Source organism: Malus sylvestris, chromosome 7 (genome assembly GCF_916048215.2).
Source record: "Malus sylvestris chromosome 7, drMalSylv7.2, whole genome shotgun sequence".
Lineage (NCBI taxonomy): Eukaryota > Viridiplantae > Streptophyta > Magnoliopsida > Rosales > Rosaceae > Malus > Malus sylvestris.
Window position 1 is genome coordinate 19,610,621 of NC_062266.1, and position 24,224 is coordinate 19,634,844.

A 24,224-nucleotide genomic window follows, 5' to 3' on the forward strand; every position below is an offset into this window, starting at 1 on the left:
TGGAGAATTTTAGACTTTTTACCTATAAGGTGTTTTCAATCTTTTTTCTAATTAATGATATTTTCTTTGGTTTTTATTATGAGTATGCGTAACTAATTTCTATTGCTAGGGCGAGACCATGAGTCTTAGCATGAATATGTGATTTTATTAATTTGCTTATGAATGGATGCATGCTTGCTTTGCTTTAGTAATCACCACAATTAAAACTATCTATATATTTTAATGCTTAATCACCATTAGGATATTTACATAAGTAATTTGATACAATTTCTGTTGGAACATCATCCTGAAATTGAGGAGGGCTTCTTGTGATTAGTAATTGTAAGTTCACTTAAGGCGAACATCGCACTCCTAAGGGTTGCATGGTTCTTCAGAGGATTTTCACAAAAGCTTAATAAGTCTTGCATGTTTATATTTGATCTGAACATCACAGACGGATTGCATGTTAGATATACATTTTCGCTTAAACATCATGAGGAAAATATGCATTAAGAAAACCTAACCTTCAAAGCATATATGGGGAAATTCATAAGTAATTGATAACATTGAGTATGATTGTTAACAATGACGGCTACACCCTAGTCTTTCCCATAATTATTTAATTTAAAAAACGTTTTTCTTCTTTGCTGCTATTATTTCCAAACTTTTCAGATTTGTTTTATTGTTAATTTAATCTTTGAAAATTCAAAAATCTCAAATCTTTGATAAAAATCTGTTTTAATAATTAATTAAGAATTAGTTTAATTACACGTTAGTCAAACAATCCTTGAGGACAACAACCTTGCATGAGTGATTATACTACAATTACCTTGTATTTTTACAAGTATTTTCAGTGATTTTAACTCTATTTGCGTATGTATTAAAAATTCACACCCACTCTTTTTTCTTTTTATCATTATCCCAATTTTTTATACCTTTCCCTCTCTGATGAAGAAGTCGTCTGCAAGAAAGCCAAAGAAGTAAGTGCAAACATGAGTGCTCCTATTGCTGCTGCTTGTTTGAGGAGCTACTCGTGGGAGGAATAGACATTCAAGAGAACTCTTCTTCCTTGAAGTCGAAATAAATTATTATACGTCTTGTTTTGCCTCCGAATTCATTTATTGACAACCAATGCATATATCCGTACGCACATACATTAAACCTGGGGGAGATCAAGTGACCAAGATAATCTGAGGGTATTTCTCGCCAAGATGAACTACTACTACTTGTGCCCAATGCAAGGTCTGTGCCGATGTGTAGGTTGTGGTTGCAAGTTGCAGCGGATCTGCGGAGAAGAAGACAGCGGGGAGAAGAAAGAAAATAGGACTTTTTAACAATTGGTCCAAATCGGCAGTGTTTTGGCCAATTGTTTTAAGTTACAAAAAAAAAACAAAAAAAAAAGAGACAAAACGCTCGTTTGTCCATTGTTTTAATTTTAAAGCCCAGCCCCTGAGCCCCACATCTTTCCCCAATGTTCTCTTTTCCCCGCTGCTTTTGCCCCCAATTCCCCATTATGTGGTTCCCTCTTTCCCTCAATTTCAAAACCCTAAATTTCTAATCCCACCTTAGACTCAGGGGTGGTTTGGGAGTGAGGTACTTAAAAAAAAAATACCCATGAAAAAAAGCTGTGAGGGTTTTAGGTGTTTGGTAAACTAAAAAAAAATGGCTTATTTTGGAAGCTGCTGTGAGAATAAACTGAAATCAAAGGAAAAAACTGAAGCTGCTATTTGCAGCTTTGGAAAACTGGCTTTTTTTCAAAGCACACGGAGCTACAATGCTCCTTTAATGAAAAGACCTACTATCAGACTGCTTTTTTTTTCAAAAGCACTTTTACAAAAAAGTTTACCAAACACTCTGCTGATTTTTTCACAGCCACTTATTCTCACAGCAACTTTTTTTCAAAGCACAGCAATACCAAACCAGCCCTCAATCCCATATTATAATTACATATGTCCAATATCATACCTCCACTTGTTTCAATTCTCCACTCCACCACTATTTGCTCAGATGTATCCTAAAGATTTCATGGATCGAGATAAATTGGCACTTCAAAATCAACTTAATATTTATATTCATTGTGTGCATTCTAATAATGATTTTTCTCAGTTGCGGGGGGGATTAATGATCTTGCTAAGAAAATGGTGAAGAAATGGTTGCATCAAACATTTGCATATGTATATTGTTATTGTTTGTTCAATTGGCTTTGCTTTTATCGGTTGCAACCGCTTTAGTGGATGTTGAATAGCAAAAATATACAAAATAAAAAAAAAGAGTTCATACAATTTGGGTCAAACTACAAGGTAAAACAGAAGTGTAATCTAGCCCAAAAGATGAGGATGGGCTTTACATACAAATCAACATCCATAAATAAATAAATAAATATGCATTTCTCCCTACAAAAGGGGAAAGAACCGTGCAAAAAAAAAAAGTGCTCCCCCATTTTCTGCAACAAAAAGAAACGTGGAATCATAAATGGAGGTTAACAGAAAGTGGCAAGAGGTCATGGCCTCTATCTCTCCCCACGTAACAAACTCTAGAGCCTTCCTAGGATGCCTATAAATAGGCATCAGTTGCAGCAAGAAAACACAGAAAAAAGAAGAAGGGGAAACTCTACAGAAAATAGAGAAACTTTGAGAGAATACCAAAAGCAACGAACTGCTACCAAAAAAAGAGAGCAAGCTATTCAACCATTTTGTGCTTTTGAATCAAGATCCAAAAGAAGAACATTCATCACCAGGTATGAAGCAAGTTCTGTTAAAATTATTCTTTTTCTCTTGTTTGATGTTATGTTGCAGGAAGAACAAAAAAGCATTGCGGCAGCAAACACAAAAATAAAAAGCTGCAGACAAACAAAAATTGAATGAGGAAAGGGAAATAAGCAAAAGCATATAAGACCTTTGCCTCTTTGTTTGGCATTCTTCACCAATTAAATGGAGTTGGAGACTCTGAATATCCACCGACTCCCCAGCCGCAGCAAAGATAATCTCCAAGAATCCCATGAATTTCTTCGGGGTGGCCTAGACCACCCCGTGAAATTTTAACCAAGTTTAAATGGTCTACCCCTTCGCCAGAGTGTCAAGTGCAGTTTCAAAGTTCTAAGCTTAAGTTCCCGAGAAGTAAGACAGCAAGGAGTCAACATATACAAAAATGCAACTCAAGAAAGAGAAAAGAAATTATTCTATTTGGTGTTTTTTGCTACCCACGGGTACAAAACATGGAGGATGGCTTTGGCTAAAAATTATATGAAAACTTATTGGGGATAGAGTCCAAGAAAAAGAAGAAAATGGAAAAGATGGTTTGCAAAGGAAAAAAAAAACTTCCCTTGACCGACACATGCTTGGAAATTCCCCAATTCAAGAAGAAAAGTAGGAAAATATGCTCTAAGAGAGTGACTAAATGAAGAAAAGTTTTCTGTAAAAGCTAAAGAATGTGGTTATCATGTTTGGAAAAGCTAAAGAGAGTAAGTGCATGTGTTGACAAATAAACAAAGGAAAAGAAATCAGAAATTTTGATGATGACAAAAGAAAAGTCCCCAACACAACTTTCATAAAGACAAAGAAGGAAGGAGACGTGAAGAAGGTTCAAAGCCTTGAAATGCTACAATTGTGTCAAAGTTTTGATTAAACATTGTGTCAAAGCTTTGACCAAAGAAAGACATTGAAATGCTACAAGACAAGGAAAGAAAGGGAAAATTTCCCAATCTTTAAATGGACAAGCAACCTTCTTTGCCACGTGAAGATGGGACAAAACTTTCATTGTGTCAAAAAGTTTCACTTGCTTCTCTGCCATCTGAATGTGAAAAAAAAGAGTTTAAAGCTTGATGTCAAAACCTCCCAAAATTAATTGGGAAACTCATTCACAGGCCAACCTATGTATTAACACCCAAAGACCTGATATGCAAATCAGTTTACACAAGTACAAACAAGCAGGACAAAATTATCATGAGCACGGTTGTTTGTAAAGCCACTTGCCAAACATACAAATGAAAAAGTATAATTCTATTCCAATTAAACATAGAAGGCAGCACACAAATACAGCAAATATTATGAGGGCGCCCTACAAGTTTTAGAGTGCAATCCTCACCTTTGGAGCCATGAATCAACACTTGTTTTCAAAGAACTTGGTGCCGTAAAATAGTATGTCCAACAACCAAATAGAAGAGAAGCCTTTACCTATGACGCCTGCATGCACGGAAGATTCAAGAAATTTATCAAAGTGTAGAGCTTTGTTTCACTCCAAATACATAAACAAATTCAAAACATAAATAAAATGAAAATGGGTAACCTACTTCGCTCCCACTGCTCTCTTCGTTTTGAGTTCTTGATTCACAAAAAGAAACACAAGTGAAGTGGCAAAAGCAAAAGAGCAATACAGCAGAGGAAAAGTGAAAGCCTTCGTGGACCTGAGAAATCAAAGAGGGGAAAAATGAAAGCCTTCATGGACTCAAGGGGAAACGATGTTAAATCAAAGAAGTTTGAAATTAAGATTGAACTTCAACAAACCTTATCCATCCTCACTGAGAAATCCACGGTTACCCAATCCAAATAGAAATTTGAAATATGACGGGTACCCAAGGATATCAGTTGCTTCTGGAGGAAAATTACCCTGTATGAGAGCCAAGAAAAATGGGGACTCTTAAAAAACCCATTTCGCCAGGGAGGAATAAAGCCGCATAAAAGTTTTTGTTGGATTTGTAGGTCTCAAAACCGCAAAGAAAGGGTGGATAAAGCTTCCTAAAAATCACGAACCCACGTGGGAAGTTGTGAAAAAAGCATGAAAAAAAGTAAAGCTTGTTTTGTGAAGGTTTGAAAATTCAAAGTAGGTTCAAAAGAAAAGCTACATCTCACGTGGGAAAGAATAGAGGGTATTGAAATTGGGGTACCGTTTGGTACGCAGACGGGACGGAACAGGATGGGACGGGACGGGACAGAACATGACGGAATAGATGATGTAAATATTGAAAAAGATAAGGAGAAATTTTGTCATAAAATGTTATAAATTTTTGTCCATGGATGTGGAACAGGTCGTTCCAAGGGGAAGAGGTGGAACGAAAAATCAGTCAAATTTCGTCCCATAGGACAACCCGTTCCACAGTTTTTAGGTGCACCAAACGTGGGACGGAACGGCTCGTTCCGTCCCACGTACCAAACGGTACCTGGGGTCTACACTGCACCCCATGTGGATGTCAAGCTTTGAAGCCTTAAAGGCATAAAAAACAAAAGTAAAACCTGCTGGCAGGTTAAAAGAAACTTGAGTCTTGGGTCAATTGGGTTCAAAATCCTATGACAAATAGGTATGAAAATTCAAAAGAAAATTATAAAAAAAAAAAAGGGGAAGCTACTCCATCAAAAGCCTTTTTTATGCTAAGACTTTGACACCATGTGATATCCCATCTGGACTTGGAAGAATCAAAGTGTACAAGGGAAGAAATAAGAAGCTTGCTACATACAATTTCCTCAAATTAAAATGGGAAGGCTATCCACGAAACAAAAAAAAGAGAGTAGCTTTTCCATATTACTCATATGGGTTTTATAAATATGGCATCCATCAAAGTTAAATTTATTCAAGAAGTCTGAGATGCATGGCACCGAGACAAAGTCAAATACCAAAGTAATAGTGGGTTCATTACAAATATTCCCATTAAATTTACAAGATACAAGTGGCACGAAGCCATATCAAGTATTAAATGGCACAAAGCCGTGATGAGTCTCAAAATTAACGAACTACGCCAATTTGATTCCGTTAAGGATACGTAGGCAGTCTAATATCAAGTTTTAGATGCAACCGCCAAACCGAAACGAATCCCTGGTTTATATAAACTAAATTCACTCCTGCTATCAAATACCAAAATGGCATGAAGCCGAAGAAAAGTTTCAAAGGGCACGAAGCCGTATCAAAGTCTCAAATGGCGCAAAGCCAAAGAAAAGTCTCAAATGGCACGAAGCCATATCAAATTTTCAAATGCTCCTCGCCCGCATGAGCTAAAACTACACAAGGCATCAAAACGCTCCAATGGCTTAAAGTCCTCACCCGCACGAGCTGAAACAACACCAGGAACTACGAGTGACTTGATCCCTCAAGAGGGTACGTAGGCAATCTAGGGTTCGGCCTAGGTGCAATCACAAAATCAAACAAACACCAAAATCCTCAAGTTACATTTTATTCGAATTGGAATCAAAGGGTATTTCTTTCCCAAAAAGAAAGGTTGTAATTAATAGGCGCGTAGCCTAGAATGGGTCGAACTCGAATTAATAAAACCCTCTTCGAAAAAATGAACGAGGGTGAAATTGTGTCGAGTAAATTATTTGTTTACATATTATGTACAATTTTTGCTCAACAATGGAGAAGACATTTTCCGTTATGAATATCATTAAGGGTCAACTTCGCAACAAAATGAAAGATGAATGGTTGAGTGACAGCTTAGTTGTTTACATTGAGCAAGATGTTTTTTCATATATTGGTAATGAAGTTATCATGGAACATTTTCAGACTATGAAACCTCATCGTGAACGCTTGAATTAGGATTTTATAGCTTGTAATGTTGTTTTGCATATGATTTTTGAATGAAATGTATTATATTTAACTTTTCAATTTTATTTTTGTCTATAAATTTTTTGACCTTTATTATTGAGACCCCTAAGTTTAAAATCCTGAATCTGCCACTACGTATAAATTTGGAAGTTGAAGAAGTTGTACGAGTACGGCGTCATCGTCACTACTCTTGGTCAGGCCCGGGAGCTTAGAGCTTCCTCTTCCCTTCGCCATGGTTCCTTGCAAGAGGATTGACCAACAAGAACTCCCCATCGCTCCATGCCAAACAAAACAAGTTGTAGGAAACAAAATACGACGAAACATTAAGTTTTTTGGGCAGCAGATCACCAAATGATCTGGACACAGTAATTCCATATTTACGTTTTGTTAAGGTACCGTTACCGTCTTTGTTGTCGTCGTATTTCACTGAATGCAAAGTCAATAACTTATCCTTGCTCTCAAAAAGACATGTATTGTAAAAACAAATGAGTTGAGGTACTTCAACAACTGCATTGGGCGCACCAAACGCGGGACGGAACGCCTCGTCCCACTCGTTTTAGGCGCACCAAACGCGGGACGGAACGCCTCGTCCCGTCCCACGTACCAAACGCACCCTAAGGGAACGCGCACATGGAGTACGGAGAAAGAGAGGTGGTTCACCGTCTTGAATAAAGTCTTGGACACACATCCAACGCAACAGAGTGAGTTTACGGCCACTCGCAAAAAGATGTCGATTAGAGTAGAACACAGTTTCAGATGAAAGAATGAAAAAAATTAATTTTCGGTATAAGAGTATAACATAGTTTAGGAGCAGAAGAGTATAAAAATTTATTATAGTTAAAAATTAAATGTAATCTAGCAGAAAAAATGGAACATCAGGAGTAGATAATAATCCAAGATACACTGCTAGAACAAATCAACAATTTTTGAGACAAACAGATGAATACTGAACAAAGAGGAATATACTACAAGAAAATATGGTTAAACCACCTAAAAAAATAAGATACCATACTTAAGGAGAATTTAACAAAATTAATATAGCAGGTAATATATTAAATTTAAATAATATAGATTCAGAAAATTAGGAGAAAACAATAGAGAGATGAGAAAAAAAGTTGGGTTCATGCAGTATTAATGTTAAATTTTAGTACTCACAAAACATGTTAAATTATTTTGAGCATACTTTAGATGGCTTTATTTATTATTATTTCAAGCATGAAAAGTTCAATATCCAGAACAACATCAAGTAACTAAAACAAATTTTGACTTAGATGGTTTTGTTGCTTTAATTAAACAAGAATTTTTAGATCGTAATAGTTAGAGGAAGTGAATAAAAACAAATAAGAGCTATTAGAAATTTAGAACTACAAATGTATGATTTACAGGACATAGCTGATTATAATTCAGACTTCTTTAAATATTTAGAAAGTACAAGAATTAGTGATATTAATTTATTACATAAGATAAATAGTATGATTAGGTTTGGTTAGGGGTGGGTTCGGTTTAAATCGGTTCGATTTTTTGCCAAACCCGAAACCAAACCGAAGTTTCGGTTCGGTTCATTTTTTTTCGGTTTTTTTTCGGTTCGGTTTCGGTTTTTTGTTTTTTTCAAAAAATGAAAAACGTTGAAATTTTAAATTTTAACATATCCAACACAATCATAACATAAGCATTCTAACTAGAATCAAAGACAATGAAAATAAACATTTAAAGTTGAACTAAAATCATCAATCAAGTCTTCAAAAGTCCAAACTAACAACCTCACAACACAAAAATCGTACAAATGACTTAGAAAAGTTAAATTGTATGATGTTGTTCAAAGATCAGGGTTGTTTTGCTTGTAACTACATGTTGACAACTTGATTAGTAAAAGTAATGCATGGGTGGATTTATTTAGTGTGTGTTGGATTCTTTTCCATCACAAATTACCCAAGTAATCTATCCGAAATAAATGTTTATGGATTATGTTACATATTATATGAGAGTAGATTTGGAAAAGAAAGCTGAGACAAAAGTAGATAGTGCTATGGAGATGGATATAGGTACTTCAGGAGGAGGTTTGGTTCCGGAACCTTTATATGGGGGAGAAATAATAGGTTAGGGTTTAGAGTTTTTATAGGCCTTTTTTTAATATTTTGAGCTTAAAGTTTGGCAACACATTGAGTTTAGCACATTTTAATTTGCAAATTGAGTTTAGAAAACAATACCCAAAACAAATAATTAAATAAAAATTTTAATTTATTAATTCATTTCGGTTCGGTTTGGTTCGATTTCTATATCACTAAAATCGAACCGAATTCTTTTGGTTTTTTCAATTCGGTTCGATTTTTTCACTCGGTTCGATTTTTTCGGTTTCGGTTTGTTTTTCGGTTTTTTGAACCCACCCCTAGGTTTGGTAAGGAGAAGCTATCAACTTACAAGTTAGGTCCAAGTACAATATCCACATAAACAAAAATATGGACCTCAAAAGTAACCCAAAGTCCAAAACAAAGTTTGGCCCACAACAAAAAAACAGAAAATCTAAACCTAAATGCTTTCTTCCAACTCTTTCGCCAATATCGCCGTCGCAGTAGCACACCCCGACGATCTCGAACCGCCACCACCAACTATTATCAGGAACCATCACCTCATAGGTGGAAAGAAGATGGATTCCGACTTCCAAACGATAGCATCTCGTCAAACAAGACCACCAAAGCAAAGAAGCTTGTGGGATTACCACAAGCAACATTTCCAGAAAAGGCAGACATAGAGAATGAGGTGGTGTGGCCACCCGAGTCGGTGTGAACACTGGAGCTCTACACACCTTCTAAGTTGGTGACTGCAACAGTTCGCGGTCAAAATTGGTTAAAGGTCTGAAAAAAGATGGAATCAGTAGAATGCGGAAGAAAGACATGTAGATGTGTGTATGGATGAAAGGATCTGAGAGTTCGATGAGTGGATATAAGTGGATGGAGAGATTAGTGCTAGTCAATGGTGAAAAGGCTATGGAATAAGCAGGAAGAAAAGCAGGGGAAATAAACAAAAACGAAAGAAAATGGTTGCAGAGGGAAAGAAGAAAGGGTTGCCAACTTGCCACCAATCCTAATCAGAATTAGGGTCGGCGGCAAAGGAAAGAAAATAATTCACTTTATTGCCACCAACCCTAATCAGAATTAGTATTTGTTTTTTCCATATATTAGTGCTCAAAAGATTTGTTGTGTCAAGTTTTAATTGTCTACGTTTCAAACACTAACCTCTCTTGTTTAACAATCACATTATTGGATCGTTTATGCATGTTTTTATACAACGATATGTCTATAAAGATGAGAAAATAAGTTAATAGCGAACTCAGTATTCACAAATGGGAATATATACCACTAGACTGTAATGATAAATGACTTAAACAAATTTGTGTTAAGTAATATGACTAGCACTAATCATAACGATAGCAAGTGTCTTCGTCCATGAGCGGTAGGTCTCGGGTTCGAGACTTGGGAGCAGCCTTTCTATAAAATGGGGGTAAGGCTAGCCGACATTCACCTCTCCCAGACCCTGCGTAAAGCGGGAGCCTTGTGCACTGGGTACGACCTTTTTAATGATTAAAATGTACTAACTCATGTTTAAAATTGTCATCTTATTCAACAAATGTACAAGGAGTTTAGAAAAATTTTGTTACTCACAGGAAAAGTATAGTAAGAAACAAAGTGTAATGGTTTGAGGTTTCGGAGCAACTTGAATGAAACAAGTTTATCACTATATGACATTTCAATTTTATACACATGATCAACGGCAGATTCAGGATTTGAACTTTGGGAGTCCCAATGTTAAAGGTCCAAGTTTTTTAGATAAAAGCATAGCGCAAAGCATGCAAACAAATTTCAATTTATTCACGGAGACATTTCATCGAACACTTGGTGGGTGTATTATTGGCAACTCAACCATGTTGAGCATATGTCAATGGAAACCGACATAAGCTGAAGCAATCTGATAAGTGCTATTGAGAGCATTTGTCGAGTATTGTCAACGCAACCTGTCGAGTGCTATTAATATATGCTAGCATGCATTACATCAAACAATTAGTGGGCACAAGAGGTACCCGTACAAAACTTTGAGAAGGTCCTCGAAGATCTTCACATACTTATTTCCTAGGCTCTGGATGGTCATGTGGCCACTTTGGTCCTATAGTGCATCCGCCCTTGCACATAATGTTATGTTATTAGCAAAGAGTATTTTGATATAGGTTCAAAGTAACTAAAAATTGGACCTATTTCAAAAATAAAAAATCACTAAAAATTAAACCTATTTCAAAAGTAACCCTATAAAATTGAACCTATTTCAAATTTTTCCTTATACCAAAACGTCAATGCTGGTAACCCGTTCATGTAAGTCCAACTTTTGACCTTTCCAAAATTTGTCATTTTCCTCAAAAACTGATTCAACCCAGTAGAAAACCCCACTTCCTCCACACCAGATCACGTCATCCTTCAGCCCCATAACCATAATGCAAGAACAATGAATGATTAAGTGGTTAATCACAAACTTAACCCATCAGTTAAATTAAATAATTATATTAGCGTAATGATAGAGACGTGAACTACATGGCCAGACCATCATAGCGTACGCGAGAGGGACTCATACGAGAGTGGAGTGCATACTGTGCAAACGCAGAAAGCACTTCCCACAAAAGCCAAAAGCGATTCTTTAATTTCCTTCTATCACCGACTGGATACTTCTTTTCACAAAACGCTCTCTTTCCAGCTTCTACAGGTAAAAGCTTTGCTCTTAACATTTAAAGCTCGCGAATTTTGATCAATCATTCATCTGGGTGTGCTTGTTTTTGTGTGCAAGAACTAATTTTCTTGTTTAGGTGCTTTAATTCGGTGAAATTCGCATCTGGGTTTTGATTGGATTTGTGGGTTTGCAGTATTTTATTCAATTGGGTTTCTGTTTGGTATTTTTTTTGTGTTCTTTACTGTTTTATGCTTAGTTTTTGTTCAATTGGGGTTTTTGTTTGTCTTAATTGTTGAGTAGGAATAGCATTGGGAGAGTTGAATGAGTATTTGGAGCAGATGAGGGTCTCACAGACTTTGTGTTTTATTGTTCCTTTTAGCAAGGATTCTACAGGTTGTATTTTTGTTCTCATGCATAAATACTATAAAGATTAGGTTCAAATGCTAGGGATTGCATATGTAACATACGAAAATGGAATATGCTTCGAGCAATGGAATTCAAAGTGCAACGCCATCACTAATTTCTAGTGCTGCATCTTAGAAAAATTTGATATGTACTGTGGTTTTTGGTCGCTGTAATTCATAGCATGAGATTTCTGGACTGCTGGCATCGTGGGCGGTAGCTTCTACAGAAAACTGGCACCATAAGCATGGGTACTTGTGATAACCCCCTTTCTTTTATAGTTGCAATTCTTATTTGATTGCAACTAGCCATATAAAATCCCATTCAAAAATTTTGGGTTCATGAAACTGTCAGTTTTACAGAGTCTGAAGAGCTAATTACATCGTCTTTTCAGAATTTACCAACTATTTTGTTGGCTGGTCGATAATTTTGAAGTTCACCTTTTTCCGACATATCTCTGCCTGCCAACTCTTATTTCTTATTCTTGCCTCTTTGCGAGGGTTAATTAAATATTTTAAGCACTTTGTTGTGGCTTCTTTTAGGTTTTAGTAACATAATATCCTTTTAATGTTGTTGTATATAATCTTCTTAACTCATAGTAACATATTAATTATCTTCAATCTATAGCAATTGACTTTGTCGCCTATGATGCCAATTAACAGGAAGCAATGCCCCTATATACACTTGTGTTGGGTGTTTAAGAAGAATAACTGCAGAGAATGGGAGGTTGTTGCTGTTCTTGCAGAAAAGCTCATCTGCATGGAGCACCTGTATGTATCTATGTACGTGTATCTCCCTTCTCACTCCAACATCCCTTTTGTTATTCTAGTTTGCTTTTCATTGAGTACCCAACTGTTTCGGGCCGATAGTGGAAATAATTTTATCACATGATATTAGGAGAGTTTCTTGTTTTTTCTAATATCGTATAAGTTTACTGTATGCATTAAGATTTGATTCTTAATTCTAATTCTTTTCTTTTCTTAAAACTCTTTTCTTCAGTGTCCTCCGGTTTTGGAAGAGCAAGAGTCCTTAAGATCTCTTGATGTCACAGCCTCCACAATCAGTGCAGGACTCCTGGTTCATTGGGATCTGGAAGCATCAATACCAGACACTTACAGACCCCCTCCTCCACCTTTGCCGTATGATATGGTCTTTGGATGTTCACGATCAACAGATTCTGATTCTGCCAGGGAAACAATTAGCTGCAGTAGTTTTGATACTTCAGCAACTTGTGGAGATCTTGGGGAATCAGACTGCAAAGTTCAAGAAAGTTCTTTGGATATCTCACCGAAGAAGTTAGAACTTTCAAAATCAAATGAACCTCATGTTTTAGAAAAAGAAGACGAAGATGTTTGTCCCATTTGTCTCGAAGGTGCTTTACCATCAATAGCTCAGGGAACTAATTTTTTTGATGTATGATTATTTTTCTTCTCGATTATGGGAAACTAAGAGACATCATTTTTGCATCGCTTTTCTATTTTGAACTGTAGGTAGCTAATGATTAATCTTGTTTCTCCACTTGTAGAGTATGAAACAGAGAATCCAAAGTTTATCACAAAATGCGAACACCACTATCACCTCTCGTGTATCCTTCAGTGGATGGAAAGAAGTGATTCCTGTCCTATATGTGATCAGGTTTGCCTTCTGCAACAAGTGATATGTGCAGTTATTTATAGTTTTCATCATATTGTCATGGAAAGGAGTTCGTTTTTCTAGATACTGACTTTGGTACTCATCTGTCAACAATGCTTGCACAGGAAGTCATTTCACCAACGAAGAAGGTAAAAGAAGAGTAAAAATTACTGAAGCACCTTTGATTTTTGGTGGAATGATGATTTCGGAACAGTCACAATCGTAACGGTGAGCCTAGTTAATTGTTGACTTGATGAACCCTAGGTCCAAATTGTTGAACAATCGGATCTCTGATTGCGTTTGTCTATGTAGTTTTTAAAGCCCTTATGTTTGAAACCGAAGTTTCTCCTTCTCTGATTTTTTCAGGAACTGGTAGTTGAACATAGCTTTAGTTTGTAGCTCTCTCGTGCTTTTACAAAACCAAAGTTTATTTGCTTCTTGAAGTCGGAGATTGCCAACACAGTAGACTCTGGACCGACAGTAGCACTTTGTTTTGAAACTTGCCAGGGATGTGCGGCCTGCAAATTCATTTATAATTTCGGTCATGCTCAATTGAAGATTGCACCGAATCTCTTTAGTTAGCTGTTTTAGCAGGTCAATTGATGGCAAAAGTTTCCTTCCCTATGTGTATAGCTTGATTCCAATTCTCAGACAGGTCTCTGGATTTTAAGTGGAGCAATCAAGAGGTTAAGAACAAGGCCTTCCTGTGGAACCAAGGTAACGACAGTTCTGCTATCCACGTAGGTGGTTTGCTACACTTTTTGTACAGATCTCTTAGTTTGTTGTAGGAATCCTTCTGTACCTTTTGTTGTTATCGGCTGCATGATTTGATTACACACTGCAGCCCTTAAATTTGTAAGTTGTGTAAATCCCATTTCTTTTACTCTCTCTGGGTGGATTTGATTTGGACATTTGTTTCATGTGTGAAAGCATGCAATGATCAAGAAATGTAGTCCTGAAAAGTGTATCACACAAAGTTGATCATTTTAAAAATAGGGACTAGTTGTGGGGCTCATGTTTTGATACACACGAGAGGATACAATATGATTTGCGCATGAACCACTTTTGTTCCCAAAATGTTGAGAAGATGATAGTCCCCTACTATATGTTACCATAAAACTCAACCAATTAGGTCAGTGGGGCTTTCTTTCTAGGGCATGACTACGTATTTCAGCTATATTTTTTGTAGTATAAGAGGTATTCCACCACACATTGTGATGGTAGACTAATGTAGTTGTGTGAGTTCGAACTGGGGTAAGGAGCTCCAAACCGTTCCTTTCAACTTCAATTTTGTTTAAATGCCTACTTCAACTTTCAAGAATTGGGAAACATTTGGAATCCTTGTCTAACTTCTCTATGATTTACAAGTTTGCAATTCAGAAATTTGAATCAAACGCATACTAAACAATGAAACACTTGGTTCTTGTGAAAACAAGTAGTCTACTAGTCAATTGACCTTGGCCCTGTATACACGCTTTTTCTTTTTTATACAAGCGATATTGGAGATATTGGAAAGAGAGACTGAACACATAACTTCAATGCTAGAATTTTACATTTACAATAAATTGCATCAATGATTATACATTTATATTAGGGGAGAAATTATAATATGTTGATGTTCGGATAAAGAATTGTCCAAAACTACTCCCTTAATGTTTTTTTGTTTTTGTTTTTCTTGAACAACTGATATTATTTACATTAAAGGGAAGGGAGTGAACTTAGCCTTACAATGTGCTAGTAATAATGCGGTTCAAATTCGCCTTTGGCGAGAATTGAACCTAAGACATTTCACTTACAAGTGAAGAAGAATACCACTAGACCGTAGTACTAAGTGGTTGCTTAAGTGTTTTATTAAGCGTGCACTCAAATAATGGATTGGAGGATTGAAATTCTTTTCAATGCTGACAGATGCTTAACCCTTAGGGCAGCTTCAATGGAGAGGGATAAAGGTCCAAAAGCAAAAAAAAATGGCCTAATTTGTCCAAAATCACATCTTCAACCGATGGCTAGGCTATAATTTTATAAAGTCCACCATGCTAGTATTTGGCCAAAGGGGCATCAGGATGCCCAAATGTAGCCTCCTATTAGCTTTTTTTAAGAGCTCGGCTCCTCAGTTGCAACAATTGATTCAAATCCGACGACTATTTTTTTAAAACATTCAAAGGTAGTTTAACTAAATTAACCAATAAATTTAAAGTATAAACAAATAAATTATTGAGGCAGCTATATTTAACCCCTTCAGTTAGATATGGTACATGAGTATCTGATACTGTTCATTTAAAAATAATTTTCTTGAGACTATGCTTAGCTATTTCGGTTGGAGATGGCGTTAGTGTCACATCCCGGCCTGGGCCCCCACCACATCTCGAGCTCGACTCTGCCGTAGCATAATATTGTCCGTTTTGGGCCCCAACCACGCCCTCACGGTTTTGTTTCTGGAAACTCACACGAGAACTTCCCAGTAGGTCACCCATCATGGGATTACTCTCGCGTGAACTCGCTTAACTTTGGAGTTTCGATGGAACCTGAAGCCAATGAGCTCCCAAAAAGCCTCGTGCTAGGTTAAGATGGGAATATACATATAAGGCTTACAAGATCCACACCCCTGGGCGATGTGGGATGTTACAGTTAGGCCTCTTTTGGTGGATTGGATGGAATAGGTTATGATCAAGGACTTGAGTCCAGTCCATTATTTGTTGTGTCAAAATGTGAGATTCAAAAGATTGGATATGATGGGTTATGAATTCACAATAGAGTGAGTTATCTAATATATTCTTATACATGGGTTACAAATCATGTCTAACAAGTTCATGTCTATCAAATCTCATCCTTAAGGCTTAATCCCATCCATCACGAGTTAAACATAACCTAAATATATTCTCAATCATTGAATAAATGAACACACAACTGAATGATACAAGTTAAGTGTTTTGTTTGGGAATTGGATCCGTTCCTGACCTTAGTGTCCGAAGTCTAAGGATCAATCCATCTGTACCGCTAATTGGTGTGTAAAAGAAATCAAAGTTGTTGGTGTGTGTGTGGTGGGCTAGCGAAATGAGTTAATGGAAACCGCAAGATACGGCCTAGATAAGTTGATCCTTAGGCTCCGGACACTAAAGTCCGGAGCAAATCCAATTCCTTTTGTTTGAAGAAAACTCATTGATGGTAGGACTCGGTTGGACTACTTAATTCTTAACCTTTAAAATCAAATGATTATGGAAATTTTTATTTGAACCCATGTAACTTCATTCTACACCCAACTTAAACTTTAAATGTGAATTGTCATCTTTGCCCTATTGTATAATTACCATCAAGTACAAAATGAAATTAACAATAAAACTAAAATTTATTAATAAACCCACACTAATAATTGAATCCTTATCATCATGCAATATTTCCCTTACGTTCTATTCTAGCTAAAACCCTAATTTACTCACATAGACAAAACCAAGCTATTTTTTTACGGATGGACAAGGATTTTGAAGTTTTGGAACCTTCAACTAAAGTATGAATCGATTTATGTGAGTTTTTTGTTTGATTTTAATTATTTTTGTTTAGGGTTTACAAGTGTATTGCTTGCAAAAAGCTCAATCACATTCGTACATAAATCTATATCTCGAATATAAAATCATCACTAGCATGAACTTTTCTTACGCCATCTTCTTTGCATTGTGAAGTACTACTTGCCTTCAGTGCACCTGCATCACTGCCCGATTGCCCTGCACCCCTGGGACAATCCTTTCAGAAAGGAATCATCATGCCACCAGCTAAATTTTCTCAAAGGCACCAGCAACTTTAGGATGCTCAACCACGTTTGATTTCCAAGGTTTCATGCCATCAATCAAATAAACAATTCACGTGAAGTTATTGTTGGTTTCGTCTTCTTGATCAAGTCCAGTATTGGTATACTCATCCCCATATACTTCACACTGGCTATTAATAGAAAAGTTTGACAAACCATGGACGGAATGGAGCATAGAATAGCGTAGATGGGCACATGATCGAAACGAAGCGTATTCACTCTCTGCAATTTTATTTTTCTTGATAGTTGTAATGTTGGGGATAACTACTCCATTCATGATCCTCCATGTTGCACTCTCAATCGTCGTATAACAGGTTTTCATTTAATCAATTTAGTTTTGTTTTAATGAGTGTAAAGATAGATTTATATTTTGAATTGAGTTTGTAAGGGTAGTTCAGGTAGTAAATTTGGGTTTAAAAAGATTTTGATAGTTTAATTATTTTTAATATGGGTGTAAAAAATAAGTTAGGTGTAGAAAGATGTTATATGGGTTCAAATAAAATTTCTCAATGATTATTAGTGTGATGAATTTTATAAAGCAAAAAAAATTTCTTACCATGTTAAACCTCTTAAATGTAAATAAAACTCAATGAGACTGTATGAAAAGACATTTTCCTTTTCCACTACTTTTGTCTTCGTTGATTCAAATTTTATTATTAGAAAATCCAAATATTTCTCAAAAAAAAAATAAGTAGAAAGATTTTTTTTTTTTTATTGAGACCCCATATGTTGTTGAATACCTTCCACATAAAATTATAAGGAATTGTTATTGACACTTTAAATTACTATCTATTAATATCTTTTTAAACCCAAATTACTACCTAAGTTACCCCACAAACCCAATCCAATATGTTAATTTATCTTTACACCCAATTAAGAAGAAAAAAAACACCTAAAATTAACCCCAAAGGTCTCAAAGTTGTCAAAGCAAAGATAAACGTTAAAACGGCGCTAAGCATGACCTTGGATTGTAGGAACAATCCGGGCCATCGCGGCAAAAGATTAGAGGAACACAAAGCAAGTGATTAGATGCTATGAACTGGAATGTAGTGGATGTCCTGTTGTCAAAGAGTTAGGCAAAGATTGTCAAATACAGTTGGCATATTTGAGTATGACCCTGTGGGAGTGCTCTAAAACTTCAAAATCACCATCTATTGATTAAAAAAAAGTGTTTCTTTTATTCTCTATGAAAGCGTATTAGGGTTTTGGTAATTAACTTATGTAGGAGGACATAGATGGAGTAAGGTTAGCCATAATAGATCGTAGGAGAAAAAGTTGTGTGATTGTAAGGGTTTGGCTATTTAATGTGGGTTTATGGATAAATTTAAGTTTTATTGTTAATTTAATCTTGTACTTTATTTTTATTTTTTTTATAGTGAATAAAAAACATTAAAGAGAGAATCCCCTTATAAATAATATAAAAAATAAAAATGAATAAAAAAAGATAGTGGGGTAAGAAATGTTAGCAAAGTGGGGACTATTTAAATTTTAAAGAGAAAAAAATTATTGAAAAACGAAAAGTCGGGAGAAAAGAAAGCCCTTGCCGTCTGTCTTCATCATCTTCTTCCTTGGTACGGTTTTGCAACTCAGGTTCGTGGCTGGGGATGGCTTTGGTTTTGGTATTTTTACCAAAAAAAAAAGAGGGTAAATTACCCTTTACCACCTTAAGTTTGAGGTCGATTTCAATTTCTTACAACATCTTTAAAACATTTCAATTTCATACCTCAAGTACTATTTTATTTCAATATAATACATCCGTTACATTTTTCATTCATTGATCCGTTAAAAGTTGACGTGGCTGCCACATTTGTGCCAAGTGGCAAAAAAAATTAATTAAAATAATAAAACTGAAAAACACAAGACCCACCCCCACCTCCCCCGCAACCCCTCCCCACCCCTATTCTGCCTCTCGACCCTCCCAACCACATCTCTCTCCTCCACTCTCTTGTCGAGATCAGAGGCCTTGGAGTCGAGCATCATTGCCTCAACGATCAAATCGGAGTGCTCCACCTAGAGTTCTTCTACACCTCCCGCTCTTCCCCTGCAATCATAATTCAAAACTCAGAGATCCGAATCGAACACATAAGAATTAATATAAAAAACAACGAAAATGGCCCCGTTAAAGATTCATACCATTAGCAAAAGCAGCCATTGTTGACAAAAATGGTGATCGAGAGATATGAGAATTCGAATTTGAACGAGAGCGAGTGAAATGAGGAGAGGAAGAAGACCGGGGCTAAGATCCCTCAACTACAATGCGTGATTTCAAAAAGCTCCTGGATCTTCGGTTGTTCGCTCTACCTCGCTGCTGCATATATATGTGTGTATATCTAGAGAAAGAAATAGGAGAGAGAGAGAGACAAGAAAGAATCGGGAGTGTGAGAGTTTGTTTCAATTGGACCGAGTGTCACATCCCGGCTCGGGCCCCCACCACATCCCTGGCTCGACTCCACCGTAGCACAATATTGTCCGCTTTGGGCCCCGATCATGCCCTCACGGTTTTGTTTCTGGGAACTCACATGAGAACTTCCCAATCGGTCACCCATCATGGGATTACTCTCGCACGAACTAGCTTAACTTCGGAGTTCTTATGGAACTCGAAACCAGTGAGCTTCCAAAATGCCTCGTGCTAGGTAGATATGGGAATATACATATAAGGCTTAAAGGATCCACTCCCCTGGCGATGTGGGATCTCACAATCCACCCCACTTAGGGGCCCGACGTCCTCGTCGGCACACTTCCGACCAGGGATTGGCTCTGATACCAAATTGTCACATCCGGGCCCGGGCCCCCACCACATCACGGGCTCAACTCCACCATAGCACGATATTGTTCACTTTGGGCCCCGATCACGCCCTCATGTTTTGTTTCTGGGAACTCACACGAGAACTTCCCAGTGGGTCATCCATCCTGGGATTTCTCTCCCGCAAACTCACTTAAGTTCGGAGTTCCAATGGAACTCGAAGTCAGTGAGCTCCCAAAAGGCCTCGTGCTAGGTAGAGATGAAAATATACATATAAGGCTTAGAGGATCCACTCCCCTAGCGATGTGGGATCTCACATCAAGAGTGTGAGAGTTTAATTCAGGCCGGCATTCCTTAGTTGTCGACGGCACAGACGGTGATGGTGGTGCGATCATGATGTCAGCGGCAATGTGGGTTCGAGAGAAAGAGTGAGGAGAGTGGAGGACGGTCTGCGTGTGATGTTATGCGCTTCGGTGAGGGTGGTGAGGAGTGTGAGCGTGAGGAGGAAGGCATCGGCAGTGAGAAGCGTGATGGGGATTCTGGGGTGGGGGTGTGCTCGGGTGGGGAGAAGGGGTGGGGAAGACGAACTGGGTTTTGGCTTCTTTTTTTTTTTTTTTTTTGCTTTTTTTAATTAATTATTTAAAATTTTTATTAATTGTTTAGCCATGTGGCACAAATGGGGACCCCTTATTTGCCATGTCATCACTTAACGGTTTACTTAACAGATTTTTTAACGGATGTATGAAATTGAAATAAAATGATAAGTAAATGTATGAAATTGAAATAAAATGATAAGTAAATGTATGAAATTGAAATGATTTAAAGATGTTGTGAGGAATTGAAATCGACCCCAAACTTGAGGTGGTAAAAAGTAATTTACCCCAAAAAAAATGGGAAAATACAACGCCTAGACTCCCTGAGGCGCGCTCCGACGACGCCTTACGCCGCACCTAGAAAACAGAGACGGCAAGCTACCCGCCCAGCCTTCAAGGCCGCCTAGGCGTGCCTCGAGGCGATCTTTTTAAAACATTGCTCTGAAGTCTCCATCCACATGCATACATCTTTGCCTATATGTTGTTTATGTTGCTTTCTGTCACGTTTTAGTTCATTTCTAATCAACATGCATGTCAAAAGTAATCCACAAAAGTTGGAACTTGAAAAATAGCTCAGGAGAGTCAAGATGCCAAGTTTGCCGCGACCTTTCATCGAATTTTAGCCATAAGAATCCTTATTTTTCTGCTCTCTCGTTCATTATGAAAAACTTGTTTCTTAACTATTACTTAGCACGCTTTGGTTAGATGTCTCTGGTTAATCTACTGTTTGCACACTCAACATTGTTTCTCAATTATTATTTATTACTTAACATGAATTCGTCATAATGTGCTACATTAATCAAGTACAACTGGTATACTCAACCAATCTGTTTGACTATTGCTGCTTCTTTTTTTCAGTTTAGAACTTTAGATGCATTATGATTGAAAAGATTATTGATGGATTTTCTTCTATAGCAGTTCTAGTTGCCCTTCACAATGAACCAAAGTGTTGGTTAAATTGCCTCACAGCGGATACTTGACGTTCTTCTTCTTAGGAACTTCTTCATCTTTCCCTTAGAAAAAGAAAATTAAAATCCTAGGGCCCGCCATCGGACCCACGAGGACAAAATCAAAGATTGTATATGTTTCTATTGACCTTAAAAACTACTTACCCTACGTGGCGCGTAAGTTGAGTAATAAATGAGCTAACTACGTCATTCGGTCGAATGCGGGACGTGTCAACTCAGCGGTAGAGCTCGTCCAAGTAATTAATTAGCTAACTACATCCCTCGGTCGAATACGAGGTGTGCCAACTCGTCGATCAAAATCGGTCAAGGAGTAAAATGTATGTTGATGTGGCGTTAGGCGCACTGCTGACTTCTTGATCTCGCGAGGAAGGAACACGTCTCGGCCTTCGGGTTCTAGAGCCTGAAGACAAGGCTGCTAGTTTTGCGAATATCAATATCTAATTCATCTTTTAGTGTGCTGAATGTAGTAACATGGTAACACTTCACTTTGCCGAGAAAGCTGATGAGATGACCTCTTCCAACAAGGACTTGGAAATCCTTGTTGTTCGAGACTTGAATAGGTAACCAGTCGGTCTCGAAGTAGTGTTGTTTATCCAAACTAAAAGTGCTCATCGGTCGGATGATTCTACGGCTCGAGTGCTGTTTATCCAAACTAAAGATGTCGCCAGTTCCCTTTACAGTGCTGTTTATCCAAACTGAAGGTGTGTTGACGGGAAAAAAGAAAATAAAAATCTCAAGGTGTTTGAGAGGTTGTTTGCGCAGGGCAATTGTGTGTTGATATGGAAGGGCTTTGAATGATGCACTCCCCTCTATATTTATAGTAGTAATTTCCCTAATGGCCGAGGTAAAATTTCACTCAGACTAGAATTCATCAACCCAATCTGATTAGGTTTCGACCAATCCTAACCCCATAGGATTTTGAACCAAGCTCTCTAATCATTCAGATTCAATCCTTTGATTCTCGGCATCTTTTTTTATTCGAAGCATCCTTAACTTCTTATTGCACTAGGATTCGACCATTTCACCCTTATCCAGGCAAAACCATCTTCTGAGAGGATTCAGCCGAACTCAACTGGACTCGGTCGATGGTAAAGAATATTCCCAATATTCCTTATTGGACCTAGAACAACTCTGGGCTCGGCCCAAAGTGTTATTTTGGGTCCAAACAGTTTCATCCCTTAGTTTTTTAAGATTGATATCGGTCACTTTAGGCTTTGTTGATATGCTTTGCCTTTTGGGAATGTTGTTAGGGATGGATCCAGGATCTTATGTAAGACAATTTTTAAAAGATTTGTTGGGGTTTTGCACTTGCAGGTTTATCTGCATTAGCCATCGCAGCAATTATAGTTGGGTACTCGAAACCGGTGAAAGCTACTGAATTTGGCACAGGTATAGTTAAGTAATGAAAATCATATACAGCGTTTGGCACATCATCTGCATCTTCCTTCTTCCTTTAAGCAAGTACAGCAGCTGCAAGTACGGTGGACACTGACAATCAAATACTCCCAAACGGAGCCTATGATATGAGTCGACTCGACCAAATATCATTTCTACGAGGTCAATGGGAAGGGGAAAATATGCTGCCAAAAGAATTAGACTTGTCATATTGCATCCAGGAAGCAGTTTCTTGAACCGAGTAAGGCACTTCACTTCCATCAGCCAAAGCGGAATTTTCCATTCATGAAATCCCAAATCCTTCCCCGTCTTGTTTTTTCTTGGTGAATGGTTTGGGATGTTGTTTTGTGAAGATATTTATGTATACATGGGCAGTAATAGTAGATGAATTTGGAGGCAGAGGAGAAATGTGTTGGATAAATATCAACAATCAATGATAAATTTATTTATGCTAATAAATAATAAATGCGAATGGATAAATTAACAAAGTATGTACAAAAAAAATATTAAACAAACAACTTGAAGATCGAAGCTTGCATACCGCAATGTCCTTGAAACAGAAATTTCATCCATATTCAGTGCTTGTAGTTCTACAAATGTCTGCTTCACCAGGATTCAACGATCTAAGTCAGAATTCCAGCACCAGAAAACTTGACTTCTAGCAAATTTCTTTGTGGTTCTCTCAGTATGGATGTTTGGGATTGTAGAAGAAGAATTTGAGTTTTCTGTGTTCTAAATGCCATGCAAATTGATGTATATATAATAGGTTTATACATGTTCGCAACATGTATGAGAATGTGATGCGTCTATTGGAAGACATCTTTCATAGAGGTGCTTTGCTCTGCGTTCTTTTATCACTTCAAACTTCATTTGAAAAGATGAGTTTATTAATAAAAAATAATTAATTAATTAAAGAATTTATTTTTAAGAGCCTAAGAGTCCAAATTCCCAAGGCACATCTTTTGATAATTAATTATCAATTAATTAATACACCCCAAAACACAACTCCAAGGTTGAGCCCAATTTCATTTTCCATAGTCCATCACTCCAATCACTATCTATAAGAGACAAAACCTTATAAAGTGAGGAAACCTTTTGGTAGTGACCAATGTGAGACAATGAAATTTCTATTCAAAATTTCCAACAAAACCCCATTGGATGCTTTGTGGGATGTTATCGACATGAAAGACAAGTATATTTGAAGGTCTCACATTTCAGTGATTTCATTATTACATTTTTTGTTGGAAATCTTGGCGATCCGAATGCTACTTCTCCTACAACAAATCACATAAGATAATTATTAATATATGATAATTTTCATTGCCACAATAAATTACATAAAACAAACAAAATAAGATAAAATAGTACTTATCTTTTGCAGGTAGAGAATGCTCTTTGTCGATCTTTGATTAGAACAAAATTTTAGGTTGAGAAGTGTAGTCACTGTCCTTAAGAATAGATTTCATCCC

At 37.1% G+C, this 24,224-nt stretch overlaps 1 protein-coding gene and 1 long non-coding RNA gene across 2 annotated transcripts; both read left to right on the forward strand.

The window, feature by feature from the left end:
• The first annotated feature begins 9,013 nt into the window (after window positions 1-9,013).
• LOC126628896 (uncharacterized) lies at window positions 9,014-9,901 on the forward strand. Its single transcript, XR_007625617.1, has 2 exons — window positions 9,014-9,336; window positions 9,386-9,901. It is a non-coding gene; the product is annotated as an uncharacterized LOC126628896 (long non-coding RNA).
• Window positions 9,902-11,262: 1,361 nt separating this feature from the next.
• LOC126628895 (probable E3 ubiquitin-protein ligase RHB1A) lies at window positions 11,263-14,247 on the forward strand. Its single transcript, XM_050298755.1, has 6 exons — window positions 11,263-11,873; window positions 12,285-12,404; window positions 12,622-12,994; window positions 13,148-13,257; window positions 13,380-13,482; window positions 13,621-14,247. The coding sequence occupies exons 2-5, from the start codon at window positions 12,342-12,344 to the stop codon at window positions 13,416-13,418; spliced, it is 585 nt and encodes a 194-aa protein (XP_050154712.1). The 5' UTR covers window positions 11,263-11,873; window positions 12,285-12,341; the 3' UTR covers window positions 13,419-13,482; window positions 13,621-14,247.
• The last annotated feature ends 9,977 nt before the right edge of the window (window positions 14,248-24,224 follow it).